Source organism: Macaca mulatta, chromosome 14 (genome assembly GCF_049350105.2).
Source record: "Macaca mulatta isolate MMU2019108-1 chromosome 14, T2T-MMU8v2.0, whole genome shotgun sequence".
NCBI classification, from domain to species: domain Eukaryota; kingdom Metazoa; phylum Chordata; class Mammalia; order Primates; family Cercopithecidae; genus Macaca; species Macaca mulatta.
In genome coordinates this window covers 79,231,351-79,251,875 of record NC_133419.1, presented here as the reverse complement: position 1 = coordinate 79,251,875, position 20,525 = coordinate 79,231,351, and the positions used below count along the sequence as shown (strand labels likewise).

Below are 20,525 nucleotides of genomic sequence, written 5' to 3'. Positions count from 1 at the left end.
ACCCTGATCATCTTATTTATCATTTAGGTTATTAGGTTGAACACCTTTAAGACCCTAAAGAGCAAAATAACTTTCTTAATAAGCTAGTTCTCAAAATAAATGTTCCCAGAATATTGCCACTTATAAAGTTTTTGCCCATTTGTATCTGTGACTCTTATATACCCAGCCTGGGTTTCCCAGTCTTTTATGTAAAAATCAAATATACTGGGTTATAAAATATAATTAATAAATACATTTAAAGGATGTCTGAATTATAAATGAGCTCTGACCACAGTTTGCCCCAAGCTATGCTACTGAATGTCCTGATAGGATGAGAAGATAACTTCTTTGCAAAAGTTTATACAGTCCTTTGAAATCATAACGTCATTTGCTCCTCGTAGCAACCTGAGAAGTCAGTAGTCAGTATCTTTACCATACCTGCTTTATAGATGGGAAGCGCAGAGCAGTTATGTAATTGGACCATGGACCTAGAACCAGTACATTTTGTCCCTTGACCCTTGAACCTAGGTCCTCAGAGGCCAAATGGAGAGCTTTTTCTTCTGCAACTTAGGGCTCCCTCGTGAGTTCCTATTAGGAGGGGCCTGACCATGCTCATCACAGTGCCATCAGCACCCTTTCTCCAACAGCTACATGTTGCCCCTCCTCCCCAGGATACCACCGTCCCCTCACAATTACAAAATGAATAGAATCCCTACCTCCCTAAAGAGAAAGACAGACCTGACAACTTTTTGGTAGTGAAAAAACATGAATCGACCTCCTTTACCAATCCTGTCATCTCTCTGCCACCTATTGCACTTTCCATATGAACTGGAGCCACTTCAGTTAATTCTCAGTACTCTTCTCCTTTTCCGTGCAGTGCTTTGCAGAAGATCAGAGGTCTCTGTTAATGTTGTTGTAGCCCCGTAACTAAAGCTTTGATTAGGGAAAGTCAACCCCTGATAGAAATATTGGCCTCAAGATCAGACAGAGCTTCAGAGTCTTCTCTGGATGTGGAGTAATTGGAACCCTTGTGCACTGCTGGTGGGAATGTAAAATGGTAGAACCACTATGGAAAACAGCGTGATGGTTCCTCAAAAAATCAAAAATAGAATTTACCATATGATCCAGCAATTTCATTTCTGGGCATATACTCAAATGAATTGAAAGCAGAGTCCCAAAGAGATATTTGTACACCCGTGTTCATAGCAACCTATTTATAATAGCCAAAAGGTGGAAGCATCCTGAATTTCTGTTGACATATGAATGGACAAACAAAATGAGGTATGAACATATAATGGAATATTATTCAGCCTTAAAAAGGAAGGAAGTTCTGGCCATACCACAACATGAGTGAACCTTGAGGGCATTATGCCAAGTGAAATAAGCCATCACAAAAAGATGAATACTGGATGATTCCACTTACATTAAGTACCTAGAGTAGTCAAATTCATAGAGATAGAAAATAGAATGGTGGTTGTCGAGGGCTGAGGGAAAGGGGAAATGGGAAGTTGTTTAATGGGTGCAGAGTTTCAGTTTTGCAAGATAAAAAGAGTTCTGGAGACAGTGGTGATGGTTGCCCACTAGTATCCACGTCCTTAACACCACTGACTTGTACACTTAACAGTGGCTAAGGTGGTAAATTTTAAGTTATGTGTATTTTACCACAATTTTAGAAATCAGGAAAAGAATTCCTCTCTGGCAGAGTTTAGCTGTGTGATCTGGCATAAATTATTTACCTCTCAGAGCCTCAGTTTTCTCATCTGTATCTCACTGGGTTACTGAGATAACTGAATCTGATAGTGTATATAAAGTGCTTAGAGTGTAAGCACAGAGCAGATAACCCACAATGTATCTCTCTTTTCCCTCTTTCTCTGTCGGTCTCTTAAGACCACTTTGACCCTGGGCCCTGGGAGCACTAAAGGCCTGCCTGGCTGTGAGCCACCACTATGTGACTCACCTATCACATGAGGAGAAGCTGTGCAAAGTCAGCACATATTGAAGTATTTGCCCTCAAGAAAGTGAAGTTTTTTATTATCGTTTTGCTTGTTTGTTTTTTAGAGACAGAGTCTTGTTCCACTGCCCAGGCTGGAGTGCAGTGGCACAATCATAGCTCATTGCAGCCTTGACCTCCTGGGCTCAAGCAATCTTCCTGCCTCGGTCTCCCAAGTTGCTGGGACTACAGGCATGTGCCACCATGTCTAGCTAATTTTTTTTTAATTTTTTAATTTTTTTTGTAAAGACAGGATCTCACTGTGTTACCCAGGCTAGTCTCAAACCCCTGGCCTCAAGCAATCCTCCCACCCCAGCCTCCCAAAGTGCTGGATTACAGGTGTGAGCCACCATACCTGGCCAGGAAAGTGAAGTTCATATCAATCTCAAGAATTTGGGGAAGATGATAAAATCTAATGGAATTAAGTTTCAAAATAAATTCTCATTTAAATTAAGGAATCTATTTTAGTATCATGCTCACATAAATAAGCCCGCGTTATGAAGTGATAATAAAAGTTTGTTCTATGAAGATTTATTAAACACCTCCTGTATGCTAGGCACTGTTCTAGGAGGTGGAGATTCAGAAGTGAATGAAACAGAGTCTAGTAGACATAAAGTGCTATGCTGATGCTTGAGGCACGTTTCTTACTGTGTCCTCCCCACAAATGAAGAGATAGGGATTTCTACCTGGGTGGAGTTGAGAAGCCAGGTCTGCTATTTGCCACAGTACTGCTCTCACCTTACTAAGTGGCCTCTGCATCCTTCTACCAGAATGTGTGAAGCCCCTTGGTCACAAAGCTAAGTAGTTTGCTTAAAGAAGCCTCACCTTTGCTGGTCAGATGCTTACCTATGTTCTCCTTCCTCCATCTCACAGTGGACTGCATGGACCCCACATGTTCAGGCCGGGGTGTCTGCGTGAGAGGTGAATGCCACTGCTCTGTGGGATGGGGAGGCACCAACTGCGAGACCCCCAGGGCCACATGCTTAGACCAATGTTCAGGTCACGGAACCTTCCTCCCGGACACCGGGCTTTGCAGCTGTGACCCAAGCTGGACTGGACACGACTGTTCTATCGGTAAATGCAGGGGGATGAAGGGTGGGTGGAGGAGGAGTGGGGGTTGGGAGGAATGAGGGTTGGGGTGGGGAGGGTGGGGAGAAGAAGCATGGGTAGAGGCAGGGGATTTCCACAGTGACATGGTCACCATTCAGTCCTGATCAGGGACGTAACTGTTCCCAACCACGTAGCAATGCATTCCCCATGCCTCTGAGTGCTTTTCTTCTTTCTCTGAACTCTAGCCTTCAACACCTCTACTCTTAAAGAGAGGATTCAAAAATTACACCCTTACATCATTCCTTCCATAGTAGTGGCCCTGAGATTCCAAACTACCCCTTAACAATGGAACTTATAATTATAGATGTGTTTCACTGAAATCTCATCTCATGCTAAGACATTATCCCTGGAGGCAAGGCCATAGAGAAAGTGTTCCTAGGTAAGCTCTGTCGGGGTGGGCTTTATAGGATGCCTGTCCCAGCCATCAAACCCTTTGGTTTCACCCATTTCTCAGAATGAAGTCCAAACTCAGTGTAGTATTTAGGGTTCTTTGGGATCTGGCCCTCACCTGCCCTTCTAGCCAAATGCTCTGTTAGTCACCAAGCTCCGTGAGGGTAGCAAACATGCCTTGTTCACCTTCGCAGCCCCAGGACTCAGCATGGCCTGACCCACAGCACCTGCTCAATAAATAGCGATGAATGAATGCATGAACACATGATTGAATGTGTTCTTGATTGTGGCATTTGATTCATCACAGGGTTTGTACATATAAGGTACAAAGGATAATTATGTCGGCACCCTTCTGTTTGAAAACACTATGATTTACAGGTTCTTTCAACGTGAGGATTACATGGGAACATACATGAGTCACCTAGCACAGTACTGGTGTATAGCTGGTTATGGTCACATCTAATCTCTTGTTCAATCTGCGCAAAAACCCTACAAGAAAGGTGTCAGTTATCCATGTTTTACCAGTTTACATAATACTTTAACCAGTGAATACTTACTGAGCACCTACAGTATACCAGGTACTCTTCCAGTCAGAGAGGATGAAGAGACCAAAGAATCCCTGCCTTTGTAGAGTGTGCATTCTGGGCAAGGGGAGGGGAACAACAGCAACAAAATGAAGAGAAGTAAACTGAGAAAGAAACTAAGGCTTGGAAAAATTTTAAGTGATCCTGCCTAGGAACAAAAAGCTAAAAAGTGATAGCATCTCCAGTTATGCTTTTTTACTCAAAATCATTTTCCTCTGCACTCCACGCCGTTTAAACAAAGTGAGGCTCAGATTAGCTCATTATGTTGTGTATTAACAGTTCTGGCTATGACCAAGAAAGATGGTTGAGACCTTTGGCAGAAATGAGATCCATGCAGCATTCATGCCTTTGGGATACTTTGAATTACCTTTCCCTGTTGAATAGAGAATTGATGTTCAATACACAATCTAAATTGGACTTTTATCCTTGTTTGCAAAGCTCGTGGAAAGACATGATTGTAAGCACAGATGTGCAGGGTCTTAGGAATAATTCTTTTTATATAGCTCTGTTTATAGTGATATAGTAAATGGTCCTCTTAAAGCTATGCTGGCTTGCATTGTTGGTTATGTGGCCACAAAGCTAATTTATGATAGGTATATAACTGCGTCTTGCACTGTTAATCCCTGATGAAACCCCACAGCATCTGAGGAGGTAGATATAACTTTGGATGAGATTACTAAGTATTCTTTAGTTAGCTCGGTAAACAGAAACAACAGAACTATTAGAAGGGACTTTGAATAGAATTATGAGATCTCCTTTTCCTCAGTCCTGGCTATACCACTCCCCATAACTGGTATCAAACACATATGTGTCCTCATGTGCAAAGGCAAGAGAGAGCCATGTGATGAGGAAAGTCCCTGAGTCAGACAGATCTGGGTTCAAATCTTGGCCCTGCTACTTACTAATTATAATTTTGGGCAAGTTACTTTACCCTTTGAAGCTATAAAGTGGAGATAATGATAGTACCTACCTTCTGGAGTTATAGTGAGAATTATTTAAGAAAATAAGGCCGGGCACGGTGGCTCACGTCTGTAATCCCAGCACTTTGAGAGGCCGAGGCGGGTGGATCATGAGGTCAGGAGTTCGAGACCATCTTGGCTAACATGTTGAAACCCCGTCTCTACTAAAATTACAAAAAATTAGCCGGGCGTGGTGGTGTGCGCCTGTAGTCCCAGCTACTTGGGAAGCTGAGGCAGGAGAATGGCGTGAACCTGGAAGGCGGAGCGGAGCTTGCAGTGAGCCGAGATTGTGCCACTGCACTCCAGCCGGGGCGACAGGGCGAGACTCCGTCTCAAAAAAAAAAAAGAAAATAAAAGACTGGGCACGGTGACTCATGCCTATGATCCCAGCACTTTGGGAGGCCGAGGCAAGTGGATCGTGACGTCAGGAGTTTAAGACCAGCCTGGCCAAGATGGTGAAACCCTGTCTCCACTAAAACTACAAAAATTAGCCAGGCGCAATGACAGGCACCTGTAGTCCCAGCTACTCGGGAGGCTAAGGCAGGAGAATTGGTTGAACCCGGATGGCAGAGGTTGCAGTGAGCCAAGATCGTGCCACTGCACTCCAGCCTGGGCAACAGAGTGAGACTCCGTCTCAAAAAAAAAAAGAAAGAAAAAAGATTTGGCCCATTATATGAGCTCAGTACCTGTTAGCTTTGTTATGATGATGATTAAAACACTCATTGTAGAGCACTTGATATTAACAAAGACATTTGATAATAAGACGTAAGATGAAATCCCTTTCAGAAATATAGATTCTAGTGTTTAAATCTCTAGCCTATAAATGACTAGAAGGGTCCCATGATTGCCACAAGGCCAGGAATTTAAAAGGCAGCTTTAAAAGTATTGTAATAGTAAAAACAATTGGTGTTTGTTGAGTGTCCCACAGCACACTAAGATGTTTCACACAGCAACACACACCCTGCGCAACAGCAGCCCTGTGAGGTTGGGATGACAGGTATTGCCCCCGTTCCTGTGATGAGGCTAGAGGACTGGCCGTGACTTGCATGAGCCATGCTGGTGAGGGAGGAAACTGGGAGTCAGGGCCTGGCCCCGCGCTAGGGCAGCCTGCCTCCCAGCACTCCCCACAGGCCACGTTCCTCCTCAGCTGTCACTTTGCCTCTGGAAACTGGTTTGAAGGAGAATGAGGGCGTTTCGACTGTTCTCTCTCCTCAGCCCCTGCTGTGTAGGAACTGCTGGCCTGGGTTCCAACCTGCTTCTGCCACATGTTAACCGTGTGACCTTGGCAAGAAACTTCACTTTTCTTGACTTCAGTTTCCTCATCTGAAAAATGGAGATAATAGTAGTACCTACCTCAGCATGTTATGTAATCATTAAAGTACATGATTTTTCTATGCACGTAGAACAGTGTCTGTCATAGAATAAGCACTTAATGTCTTTCTACCACCTCCCTTCCAAGAGCACTTTCACTGAGTGAAAGCTGTTTTAAAACTACTGAGTTTTTGCAGTGAAGCCAAGCAAGGAATGCCTCTTTACCTGGATTCATTAAAGCCAAGAAACTGTCTTTCTGTTTAGGGAGTTAACTACAGGGCACAGAACAGACACTGGGCTTTTTGGGAGAAGAGTTGCTCCCCACTCGTTGAATGGCTTCAGCATGTGGCTTAACCCTCTAACCTTTAATTTTCCCTTAGGTAAAATTACTTTATAGAATCATTGTGAGGATTAGGTGAGGAAATATGGGCAAAGTGGTTCTCGTAGTATCTGGCACAGCTCACACCCTGGACAAGTGGTAGCTCTAGTCATCTTGCGTATGCTGCTTGTTGCCTGGCATGGCAGGGCTGGCACAGACACTGCCCAGTCCCTCCCATCAGGAGCTGGAGGCCAAACGACAAATCCCAAGTGATCCTTGCACCATCAGCATTGGTTCTGGGTTCCTGGGTTGGCAGAGATGGGCCCCTGCTGCCTGCTGCCTCCCAGGAGGGAACACTGACTATTCCCTGAGATGAGTGTCTTGCTGTTTGGCACCAAGAACAGGATTTAATGAAAGCAGCTTAAATCAACATGCCCTGCACTCAACAACCAGCCCTGTATTGAAATGTGAGCTGACAAGTTCCCCAGCACGTTGGTTAGGTTTGTGGAAACAGTGAAGTCAGATTTTATACAAGTGTTTACTCAGTTCCCTGGCTTCCTGGCAACTTGGCTTCCACTCTCATCTCAGAAATTCCTCTTTCAGTCCAGCCTCATGCATGTGGTCTTCCTTCCTGATAAACCACACGACATAACTGTTGGAACAGATTCTTATGGCCCAGAAGAGCATAGGACATAGACCCCAGTGGGACTTCACTTCCTGAGTCATTTGGGAAGATGATCCTGATCATGGTGGTGGTAGTGATGGTGGGGAGGTGGCTACTGCTGTTGCTGTTAAACAGATAGAAAAGAGTTGGAGAGGGGGAATGACCGGCCCTAAGTGACTCAGCTTACCAGTGGCAGTCTGAATTAAATCCAGGCCCTTTGTTCCCAAGTCCTCAGCTCTTGCCTCATGCCCCCTTTGTATCCAAAGAGGTGTTCGTGTGGCCAGTCTTATCTTTCTTTCTGACAAGCCACAGGATAGAGTAACAAAGAGCCATCCATTTCTTATATTTAGCATGTACCAGGCACTGAACTAAGTCCTTTGCAACCTTATCTTAGTTAAGGTTCATAAGAACCCTGGGAAGGAAGTATTACTAGTATTACCATTTCCAGATGAGGAAACTGAAGCTCAGAAAGATTAAATTACATACCGGCATCCCTTTTCCCCCAACCCTCACCCGATTAATAAGTGGCGGAGTCCAGATTCAAACCAGATCTGGCTCCAAGGTCTCTCCTAAACACTATGTTATATTGACCAATGTATTCTAATCTATCTCTCTCTCTCTCTCTCAGTCTCTCTCTTTCTCTCTCTCTCTCACCAGGCTGTGAACTCTGTGAGGTCAAGGCCTATCAGTATCCCTAGCATAGGGCCAAACATGCATTAGGTTGTCGGTGATTATTGCATGAATGACTTAACCAGTGAATAGTCAAAGAAAGAAAAAGAGCCCACTGGGGACACAGGGAAGAGAGGGGCTGCAGCCGAAAGCTCTGTCCAGGAAGATACCAGCACACTACCTGAGAGTGAACCTAATCGCTTCTTTCAGGACTCCACCTCCTCCCTGCCTCCACACAAGCCCCTTCCCTCCCACTCCCCACACAGTGTGCTGGGCTAACACCAAATCTCTGCACTCCTTGTCTGTCACTTCCCAGACCTAGATCATGTTAGTTTCTTGTGCAGTGCCAGCCAGCCAGAAGGCCTCCTGGACAAGAGCTGGCATCATTTCACCTCCTTCAAGCCATCTTCCCCAGGGAGCAGGCCTGCTGGGCTGGATGCCTCATCAACATTTACGTAAAGGGGGTACACTCAGCAGCACTGCTGAGCAGAACAGCTCCTCCCATCTCCCCTTCCAAGTGCTTTAGTTGGCTTTTCACCCTCTTGGCTCAGAGCTGTCTCAGAAAAGGGAAAGAATTTAATCTCTTTGAGATGGTCCTTAGAATTGGAAAGGCTCGCCTTTCTTTCAGAGCTTAATGGCTTCTTCTTTTTTTTTTTTTTTTTGAGACGGAGTCTTGCCCTGTCGCCCAGGCTGGAGTGCAGTGGCGTGATCTCAGCTCACTGCAAGCTCCTCCTTCCGGGTTCACGCCATTCTCCTGCCTCAGCCTCCCGAGTAGCTGGGTCTACAGGCGCCCGCCACCACGCCTGGCTATTTTTTTGTATTTTTAGTAGAAATGGGGTTTCACTGTGTTAGCCAGGATGGTCTCGATCTCCTGACCTTGTTATCCGCCCACCTCGGCCTCCCAAAGTGCTGGGATTACAGGCGTGAGCCACCGCGCCCAGCCAGAGCTTAATGGCTTCTAAAGATTTTAGACTTTGTGGCATTTTCCATTGTACCGTTTCAAAAGCCATCCCTTAGACTCATCATTTGCCCCTGTTGGTTCTCCGTCAGGTCTTCCTTCCCCACCCTCACCCCCATAGCCTCTCTCCTCAGCCTTATAAATTTATTCCTCATTTCCACTGCTATATGAGCTCTCTAGTCTTGTCTCCCATAAATGACTTTTATTTGAGAGGGCCCTCTCACTATATTTTATTCCTTAGGGTTGCTGGCTCACAGAAGCAGTACATGGCAGAGATTTTGCCTGTAAAATGCTCATGCTGTGGGTTTATGATTCTTATCATTTGATTGCAATTGAGTTTCATGGAATAACAGGTGAAGATGTTTTAGAGATTCAGTGGCATAGGTTTGGAGGTAACATGTGCAGTCAGCAAGAATTGCAAGAAATTTGGAGTAGGACCAGGCTAGATTTTCAAGACTCAGCTTAAGCATAGACTATGGCTAATGACACCTGCCTTGCAGGGTTGTTTTCCAAATCAGATTTAACATGTATATGGTGGCTGCATTCAGTAAGCAGTCAATAAATGAAGTAGTTGTATATAGTTTTAGAATGCATGATTAGATTTGAATTATCCAAACAGTCCTTAGACTCTAACAAATTTAATTCTTTGGACAGTTTATACAATGAAGGTTTGGAGCCAGAAGGCCTGGATATGAATCTGTGTAACCTTAAACAACTCGCTTGCTCTCTCAGAGGTGCAGTTTCCTTGCAGTTTCTGAGTCTCTCTATCATCCCCTTTCCCCAGTCCCCAACACTGGTCATTGACACTAGATGAAGAGGCGTTATCTAGATCATTATCTAGATGAAGAGTCCGATAAAAGCTGACACATTTATCCCCAAACAACTAGGTCAGTGGCCCACAGCACAAGGGATTTAGGGTCAGCCTCCTCTCAGCATAACGAGCTTCCTGAGGTCCATTCCAGAGAAGAGCACAACCTCCTCAGAGACAGCACCCCACAGTAGCTCCATACCTGCTCCCACACTGACACATTCACTGCATTCATTCACTGAATCTTTCCGGCCTCTCCCGTGTGCTGGGCATTCACTGTTTTAGGCACTGAGGATCAGACAGCCCCACAGCCTGGTCAGGAAATGAGACGCCTAATTATTCAGCATGAGCGGAGCTCTGATGGATGTGCGTATGGTAGGGTTTGGGAGCACAAAAGCAGAAGCAGTGAACTAGGCCAATAATGGGATGGGAGAGGAACCGGAGAAGGTTGTCACTAGCCAGAGACTTGTGAGTCAGACCCTGAAAGGGGACTGAGGGGAGGCCCCCTGGTGGCCAAGGAGGAGAGGGCAGCTCAGGCCGAGGGAACAGCATGTGCACAAGTAGAGAGCATGCATGGTTGGCTAGACAGTCACGCCTCATTCCGGCTGGAGATAGGAGCTGCAGGGGTGGGTGGCAGAAAAGAAGGCCAGAGTAGGCAGGATCCAAACTTCGGAGCCCGCTGAATGCCGCGCCGAAAATCTTGGCTTAAAATAATTGTCAATGAACATTGAAGGTTTCCTTTTCAGACTCCACATCAGGTCTCTCTCTTTGGCTCTCTCAACTCAATCTGGCCTAGATTCTACCTTAACGGAGCGGGACCGTCCAGAATTCATAGTCAGATCCTCTAAGCTTTCAGTTTAGTCTCTATTAATCTCCTCCCTTCCCAAAGGGAAAGAGAATCACAAAGCATAAATAGTAACAATAATGACTAGACGGATATGGTGCTGAAAAGCCCTGTTATCAAATGAAGTCACAATTGACAGCAAAATAAACTCAATGCTTTCACAAAAATAAGCTTAAAGTAGCAACCGGGTTAAAATAATTAAAGCTCTAAACATAGCAGTTGCATTAGAGCTAAATTCAATTTTATTTACGAGGCAAAATATAATTACATTTAAATTTGAGGGAACAGAATTTAATTCTTATTAATGACAGAAAGACTGAGTGAGATGCTTTAATGCCAGAGAAATTGTCTTATGTTCATGGATGGGAAAGAAAATTAGATTCAGCATTGAGCATTCTCCACTGTTACAAGTCTCATTTGTGTACCCGGAATTGTTCCTTCTCTGAGAAGCATTAGCTTCTCGGCCCAGAAAGCACAGCACCGACATCCAATTAAACATCAAAAGGAAACAATCAAGCTAGGCTATTTCTGTATAGGTATGTTATAGGAGGGGAAACTCAAAGTTAGAATTTCTCCGGAGGAATAATAGCCATTGAAACTTGACATTTCCTGTACCCCTTCACAACAGCGAGTGACAGCCTAAAATCAAAGTTCAGAATAATAAATATCGAGGAGATTGACACTGGCATAGAGAGGAAGGGAAGTGTCAGAGGGAGGCATGGAAGAGCCTACCAGTTGCCTGGGAGGTAGTGTGGAGGTTTAGACACAATGAGATGGTCAGTTCCTAACATTTAATCAAAGACTGGAAAATTGGGCCCAGACAAGCATGCTGCTAAATACTGCCAGAGTTAAAGGTTGATAAACCAAGAGCTGGCAGATTTGTAATTTAGTAGAATTTCCCCTGACAGCCCTGGAACGTTTTCTGTCAGAATTGGATCTCTTCAGTATGCAAATATAAGCCCTCCTGAAATTGGGCTTCAGAATGAAGTTTTTATTTGGATGCCCAAGCTGATATCTTGTACAAAATCTCTAGTTGTCTTCCTGAATCAAACTGCTGTTATTATAATTTGTAATCTAAAAAACCCTGTTCTTTCAATGGAAATTTTATATTTTACAGAGCTCCTTCATGTATGTGCTTCATTATTTATTCAAACAGCAAATACATTAACCTCTGACATTGCAGATGGTGTTACTCCCAGGAAACCAGAGTCCGGAGAACTCGGGTGACTTGCTCAAAGACACTCTGAGAAAACGATGATTCACTTCCAGGTTTCTCTGGCTTCAGAGCCCGTGTTTATCCCCTGCACAACTCTGCCATTGGTTATTACCAAGGTTTGTGCCGAAACTGCCAATAAATCAGGTATCAGGTTTTGGATAGCACTTCATTCAGTAACACTGCCAGAGGAACCATGTAAATTGGATCATGACTTTGGTGTACTAATATTACTACAAGGGTTTCAGAAAAAGAGTAATTGCTCTCAACCGATGGTCAGGGAAGCTTCTTGGAGGAAGTGGAATTTAAGGTGGTGTTGGAGGTTAGATGCGAGTAGGTAGCGATAAAAGGAAGAGGCAAGCAACTTGCAGCAGCCAATTGTAGAAGTCAAAGATTTGCAACATATACTAAGATGGGAGATCAGGACATTTTCTAGGAAAGATGAGTAGCTTGAAGTGGCTTAGCTTAGGATGTTTGTGGCAGTAGTAAGAGGGGGAAAAGGTGAGGGAAGCCAGCATGAATAATCTTGAAGGAGTTGAGGTTTTTTCTGTCTTTGGGAGCCACTGAGAAGTTTCAGGTGGAGGTGTGACAAGGTCAGGTTTGGTTTTAGAAACCTACTCTATTGTCAGCGTACAGTTGGAGGTTCCTGGGGGACAGCCAGGTGGAAGTGTCCAGGAAAGAGTTAGATAGATGAGCTTACGACTGAGTGGAGAAATGAGCCTTTTACAAAAGGTTATTAGGGTCAGAGATTGTTGGGAAGAGAGTGTGACATCAGCTGTCTCTTCGTTTCACCCAGCTGGGACCTTTTAGTGGGGGTCTGGTTGTGTTCCAGTCCTGGCTGAAAATACACATCCAAGTCACATTATTTGGCTTCCTTGCTCACTAGTTCTTTCCTGACTTGTTATCCTTCTGCAAAGTCAGCTCCTATTTGGAGGCCTCCTCCAAGCTAGGTTTGAACTCCTCTAATCAGGAAGCCAGATACTCTCCAATTAAGAGGAGTAGCAGTGGTTTACTGCTTCCTGTGGTAGGTGCTTTGTAAAGACTTGAAAATCTAGTCCTGGGGGAATAGATGTGGAGACCTGCTCTGCACCCACATACTGGAATCCACTTTTCTGCTTGGTTTGAAAGCTCTCCAAGCTCCTTGAATGAGGTGAAAGGCCGTGTGGTTTCCAAGGCTCATTAACTTTCTGCCATCTCGATCCGTGGAACAGAGCCATGGCTTGAAGCAGCTCTGACTCTCGGGTGATGGGGAGGGAAGTTGAAAAGCACAGGAGAGTAGCTTGGGTTTGGCCTCAGTGTCGAAAGGAGACTAATTACTGTAAGGAAGTCAGAGGTTCCTTTCCTGTACCTTCTTCCCCTTCTGGCTGCTTCCTGAAACCTGCACTGAGACTAAAAGGCATCTGTCCAACTTAGTGAGGGAGGGAGGGAGACAGTGTGAGTGCCATACCTTCAGAATGCTAATTTGTACAAAATATGGGGAGATCTGGTCTGCGGGAGAAAAAGTTAACTTTTAATTAGCCTACTGTGTGCTGGGCATGGTGACTGGCATTGTGCTCATTTACACACATAGGCAGACTTGAGTTTCTTGTGGATATGAGTAATTTCATATAATCTCGTATCCTCAGCCCCTAAGCATATCTGGCACAGAGTAGATGCTCAGTATATTTGTAAATCTGTTTCAAAACTCTGTTAGATAGACATCATTATCACCATTTTATAAATGACAAAAATAAGGCTCAAAGCGACGCAGTATTTGTTTCACATAGCTAGGAAGTAGCAGAGCAGGCAGTTACCTGATTCCAAGCCTCTGCTCTGTGAAAAATCACAGAATCTTGAACAGTTACGTGGAGCACTCTGTCCTCTACCACTGGAATCTGGCAATACAGATACAGTCAGAAGACATGTTTCCTGTGTAAGACTCACAGGGGAATGCAGAGATTAATTTGATGATGGCAGGGTTCTCTAGACAACTCAGGTAGACTAATAACCCTGAGAAAAGAAGATCCACATAAAAGTGCTTTGGGAAGGCAGAAGGTGAAACTCCTTCCAGCAGCCGGGAGGGGACTTCAAGGAGGAGGTGGCACTGGAGCCAGAACTCAAAGCACATTTAGATTTGAACACATGAAGATCACGGTAAAGGAGCCCAGACTATGGAAATGGCACAGGCAGGAGCACAGAAGAGGGCCAAAGAGTGCAGTCACCACCCTCTGGCAGCTACTTGTCCAGCTGCACCCTTACATTGACTGTTTCCCAAGGTAGCCAGCAAGTTCCTACTCAAGTACTGACATGCACGTCACTGTGTGGCATAGGATAAGGTACTGCCTAGATAGGCCCTAGTTTTCCCGTCTAGAGAATTCTCTTCTGACCATAAAGCCTGCTCCTCTAGTTTTCCTCTTTTTCTTTCTTTTTTTTTTTATTTGCTGATTTCTCTGTTTTATTTTTAAATATATCACCAATATTGGGAAAATGTATAAATGTATTTACAAACGTAAATCCAAATCACTTGAAAGTTCCCCTCAAAGTCTGGCTCATGGAGCACAGTACATTAAATCTCAAGTCTGTCCTAGCCCAAAGCTTTTCTTTTTATTTTATTTTTTTATTTTTTTTGTTATACTTTAAGTTCTAGGGTACATGTGGATAACGTGCAGGTTTGTTACATATGTATACTTGTGCCATGTTGGCGTGCTGCACCCATCAACTCGTCAGCACCCATCTACTCATCATTTACATCAGGTATCACTCCCAATGCAATCCCTCCCCTCTCCCCCCTCCCCATGATAGGCCCTGGTGTATGATGTTCCCCTTCCCGAGTCCAAGTGATCTCATTGTTCAGTTCCCACCTATGAGTGAGAACATGCGATGTTTGGTTTTCTGTTCTTGCGCTTTTTCTCCCTTGACTCTAGTCCACCTAAAGGAAATCTCCTGGCCAGAACCAGGCCACTTCCTGCCCAGTGCCAGCTCTCTCCTGGCTTGATCTCCTTCTTCATTTTCTGCTCTTCCCCTGGACCTTCACTCACAGCTCCCCTGGTCTCTGTGCCTTTATTCCACATCCACCTTGCAAAACCCAGGATCGTTTTAACCATTCACCATTTCTGATCTCACAGCTGGGCTTCTGAATGCCACTAAGCCAAATCACATCATGCTCATGATCTTTAGCCTCTCCTGGGCCCTCCCAGCTGCAGTTCTTGTACTTTGTGAGTTCTCACTCTCATTCGCCAAAGGGGCTCTTTCAAACGTCCACATCTATTCACCAGCACCATGCTCCAGGGAGGTTCCTGCCTCCTACCTCACTGAGAACGCTGAGGCCAGTAGCTCAGTGCCGCCCCATTATCCTGCCTGCTCCCCATACAGCCTGTGTCCCACATGACTCTCTGATCCCTCTACCCAGAGGGTGAAGTACCCACTATGCCCATCCCTCTGATTGTACTTCAGAAACAGTCCTCTCTACCTGTTGAAAGGTACCTCAGTTGATTATCCCCTTGCTCCCTCCAGTATCTTCAACCTCTTCTTTCCCTGATGCTTTCCAGCACATAAACATGAAATAGTTGGGACACTTAGATGGCCTGGTGACACACAGCTGATTAGGTGATTACACATTTGGGTGGATGGACAGATAGTTGGACTGATGGATGAGCAGACAGATGAATGGAGGATGAACAGACAGATAAACAGACAAACAAAAGGAAAAGTGCTTAATACAGTCAGCACAGGGTTGAGGTGAGAAAGGAAACTCAAACACTGATTCCAGAGATCTTAGAGTCTAGCTGGGGCTATGATCTAAGATGTAATTAGCAATCGGGGGATACACTCATATGGCATCTGAGGTATTGTCTAAACCTGATTCCACAACTCATAGGCCAAAAAGCATGTGAATCACAGTCACCTTTCATTTCTAGCTCAAGCTGTTTCCTCAACTATGATATGGGAGTGAAAGCATCATTGCAGGACTATTGTGAGAATTTAATGAGTTAATATTTGTGTTCCAACAACAACGGTTACAGTTCTGGAACATTGAAGGTACTTCATTTTCTTATTTTTGCCTCAAATGCTGACTGTTGGACTCTAAGTATGCCAGAATTTCTGATAAACTCCCCCAGTTATGCAGTAACTCAGATGAGCTAGTGATAAAACAAAAAATCATGTCAGAAATCATTTAAAATTAACCATCTTTTAAAATTTCTTAAGTTCACTCTTGGAATCTCAGGTCCTCAGCAAAATAGAACAATTGTACTTATCTCTTCTAGTGCTAAATGGAGACTTATTAAAGGACTTCCCAGGAGGTCCCAGGGGGCCAAGACTCTGTTTCCACATGACTGGAATTTTAGAAACAGCTTCATTTGCACCTGTTCCTTGCTTAGCAGGAAGGTGTGCAGATCTTTGGGTGGGGGCCCTTCTATCCCTTACTTGTATCAATTTTGAGCATCTTTCCAAGTAGAAGAAATTTTATGGGAAAATTATGCATAAATCTCTCCCTTTAGGAGAAAGGCACAGATTCCCCTACTAGCTATTTTAATGAACAGGATTGTAAAGTAAGTCCAGACAAATTAAAACGTAGCTGCAATAGGTCCCAGGCTTCATCTGGGCTTGCATGGGGATTAACATCTAATGAGAGGAGCTTGGGGCAGCTTTTCCTGTACATATACATTTTTTGGCTTAATTAACCAAGAGCCTTTTCCCTACCCTTTTGCCTCTTCTTCGTGTGTTCACCCCCTTCCACATCATAGAAAGAGAACAGGTGTGACTTGGGCATTAGCATGAAGAAGATGTGCCTGTGGGTGTAAGGATCAAGGCATTGTTTTAAATTACAGAGTTCACACACAGAGATTGGAGAAAATGAGTTTCTAAGAAGCTTAGGCACAAAGGACACTGAGCCTCTACGTGAATATATTTAACAAAATAACTTGTATACAACATGGCACTGAGATAGAGTCACATCAACTGACATACACCTCTTCCATTGAAGCTTTTTTCATTCATCTATTCTTTCAGCAAACATTTGTTGAAAGCCATGCTGGGCCACACCTGGTACTAGTGCCAGGGAACCACATTGGACCTTCCCATCAGGTGGGCTTCCAATCTAGAGAGAAGACAGTGCACGGGTGAGGCAGGGAAGAGGTGGGGTAGGGAAAGGGTGGTGCTATGGGTTTGACTTTCTATAGGGGAAGAGCTCACGTGTGGCTAGGTTCATCTCCAAGGGCCTGTACGGTTCAGTCAAGAACTCTGTAAGCTTGGAATAGGAATTTTAGGACAGTTGGAGATTTTCCCCTGATTTTGAGAGGAAGTCCAGGCTACAAATACAAATGGCTTCTACCTTGGTTTTGATACTCTTGGCTGATGATGCCATGCTAGGTGACCAGAGGAAGAACATGCTTTTCTACTAGTAGCCCCAAAGTTTGAGACTACTACTAGAAAAGCAAATGTTTCATTCTTCAGGAACACGTTCCTCTGCTGGGTGACTTGGAGCTGTGTTGATGGAATCATCTTAGGTCCTCATCAGTCATATACACAGCATAGTGTACATACAGCTTTTAATGTAAACTATTTCCTTCAGTTGTCACCATCATCCTAGAGGGGGACCATTATTACTCTCCTCATTTTAGGGGTAAAGAATTATGTCTCAGAGAGATTAAGTTCCCCAAGGACCCACAGCTAGGAAATTGGGGAGTCAGAATCTGAACCCAAGTCTATCCTATGGCTGTGTACTTCTAGTACTTCAAAAGATTCCTCCCAGTCCCCAGCCCTCCAACATTAATTCAGAAAGCTCTGATGTTGGTCATGTGAAAGCCAACTAGCATTTCTCAAACCCTCCCTTGTTATTGGGTATGTTGTGAAAGTCAGAATTCACATCAATCTTCTAAGTTTAGTCTAGTGTACTTGCCACTACATTTCATTTCCTTTCTTATAAAAATGTGTGTCGGCCGGGCACGGTGGCTCAAGCCTGTAATCCCAGCACTTTGGGAGGCCGAGACGGGCGGATCACTAGGTCAGGAGATCGAGACCATCCTGGCTAACACGGTGAAACCCCGTCTCTACTAAAAAATACAAAAAAAACTAGCTGGGCGAGGTGGCGGGCGCCTGTAGTCCCAGCTACTCAGGAGGCTGAGACAGGAGAATGGCCCGAACCCGGGAGGCGGGGCTTGCAGTGAGCTGAGATCCGGCCACTGCACTCCAGCCTGGGCGACAGAGCGAGACTCCGTCTCAAAAAAAAAAAAAAAAAAAAATGTGTGTCTTTATGATATCTTGAATATGTGCCAGGCACTATGTTAGAAGCTATACTTTCATTCATGCTAAATTGATTTAGGTTATATCTGTCTGCCATGCTAGAATGTAAACTCTTTGAGGTCAGGAAAAAATTCATGCCTGTCATAATCACCATGGGATCTCCAGTACCCACTGTGGGACTTGCACACAGGGAGCATCCAAGAAATCAACCAAATGAAAGTAATTCCTATAGCAATCCTCCAAAGTATAGTAGTTGATGTCATTCCCAGTTTACAAAAGGGAACCTGTGACTAGGAGAGGAGCCATAACCCACATTTCACAAAGGACCACTTACGTTATGTAAAAGACATATGAGCTGTCAAATTATATCTGCTTTAATGTCAAAGCAGAATCTGAGAAGGAAAAATAAAACAGTTCCTTTTGTTTCAAGGTATTTGAAAAAAAGAAACAATAGGGACCATGACTTGAGGCCAAATGATAAAGTAGCATCACAGGTTTCTACTCTCATCTTGAGTCTGTGGGTCTCTCCACTCAGTCAGATGGGCCTATCTGCAGAGAACCCGAGTGCTCCCAGGCTGTGTTACCGTCAGTTAGCACCCCATAAACATCGAGGTCGCCCTGCTCAGGCCCCTTCCATTAAAATGTGTAAGAGCTCACAACCCAGCTTGTAAAGGGCTGGTGGAGGGGTGCCCAGTCACCAGGCCACTTTAACTTCATGCCAGGAGAGCACATCTAGTGTAAACTGGCAAGGAAGTGGAGTGTTTGGATGGACAGAGCCCTAGTCTTCAGATGGGAAGGGTAAGACTAAGTGCCTGGGAAACTCTGTGTAGAGGATCTCATTTCATCTCACACATATCAGGGTCTGACTTGGATATAACAAAGGATAAGCAGGGCCAGAAGTGGCAGGAGGTGGGGATCTGCTGGAAAAGCTGAGAGTTTCCCTCAAGTGGAAGCCCACCCATGACAGGTCTGCATTCCTTGCCTGTTCTAAGGCTTCGTTTCCTTATCTGTAAAATGCTTCCCTTGAAGTACTGTTCCAAGGGTTGTCAAAACAGTGAAAGACACTAGAGGATCACATGCCCTTGTAGAATGTCCTCATGCTATCTGGCCTCAGTATCCACACTACCAAGAAGGATAATTGCCAGGCATTCTCACAGCCTCGTTGTTGTAGTTCAATGAGAAATTGTCCATGAAGAGTGCTTTGCAAACTGTAAAACTTGATGTGAGCATTAGTTAAACAAAAAGTGGCTTTCCCACATATTACCTCATTTGATCTAACAGCAACCCTGTGAAACTGTTGAAGTGGGAATTATTAACCCCATTTTACAGAAATGGAAAGCAAGGTTCAATGAATTACATAATTGGCAGCTTGCAGATTGCCCAGCCAGTAAGTGGCAAAGCCATGGGTAGACCAGACCTGTCTGATCCTAAGTTCTATGTTCTTTAATTCATTGTACATAGCAAAAAGGTGCAGGCATGAGTCATAGCTGTAGGTTATTTGGATAATCTTTTGAATGCCAGTATTAGTTTGTGCTTTATCTGGACTGTGATCTCTTGGCGGGCAGAGATTATATCTTATTGACCTCTGTATTTCTAGCACCAGGTACAGTCTCTGGCGTATAGTAGGCATGTGTGGATATTATTAGAAGAATACATGAATTAGTATGAATTTATCGATACCTACTATGTATAAGGCAGGAAGAAGCCTCTGAAGTGGTTGCCCTCATCATCGCCACTTTGCAGAGGAAGAAAAGGAAGCTTACAGCTATTGAGTAGGTCGTAGAGCTAGCAGAACTGAGATCTGGAATCACATCTGATTCCAAGTCTTAGTGTCTTTCGTCCATACTGTCTCCAGGTGACTTAACAAAGCAATGAAGTACGTTTTAGCTAAGACATGAAGTCTGGAAGTTGATTGTGGGGAAAAGCCTGCCTCTTCTCTTGGTCCCTGATGGGCTCCATGTTCTCTGCTGCCTGAAAACACCATGGCTTTGGCCCCAGCAGCCTGCCCGTCTCCTGGCTCACACCTCAGTGAATAGTATGCTTTCTGCTGTTTACTTTCACACCATAAACCACCACCTGGAAAAAAGTGCTGAGTAAACTCAAACAAAGACTAAGCTGATTTTTCATCTCTCCCAGGGCCCTCAAGGGAAAGTTCCAGCCCTGACCCCAGACTCAGCCTCCAGAGTCACCAGGAAGTCATTGCCCTTTCAATGTTGTGCAGAAGAAATGGGAATTACAGAGACAGGACCTAGGATGTCCTGGGGCCTGGAGATTGTCATTCTTTATCTTGAGGCAAGACCAAGTGTTGTCTATGTGAGCCAGAAAGGAAAAGAGCTTAAACAACATCCTAGGGGGCTGCTTGACATAGCTCCGCAGCCCTGTCCTCACACGGGACCGTCTCATACAGGCAGGTCGCTAGAGAGAAACAGACAGGTGGGCCTGGCTGGACTTTTCAGCCAGGCTAAGTGGGGTGTGGTGAATGAATGTTTACCATTCTCAGGCGCC

General features: G+C 44.6%; 1 protein-coding gene across 2 annotated transcripts in view; it reads left to right on the top strand.

Moving 5' to 3' along the window:
- The window catches only part of TENM4 (teneurin transmembrane protein 4), a 792,376-nt gene that overhangs the window by 641,329 nt on the left and 130,522 nt on the right, over positions 1–20,525 (top strand). For both annotated transcript variants that reach the window (XM_015115340.3, XM_077964103.1), the window contains exon 15: positions 2,843–3,043. In XM_015115340.3, coding sequence (XP_014970826.2) covers positions 2,843–3,043 — 201 coding nt within the window. The remainder of the gene's footprint in view (positions 1–2,842; positions 3,044–20,525) is intronic.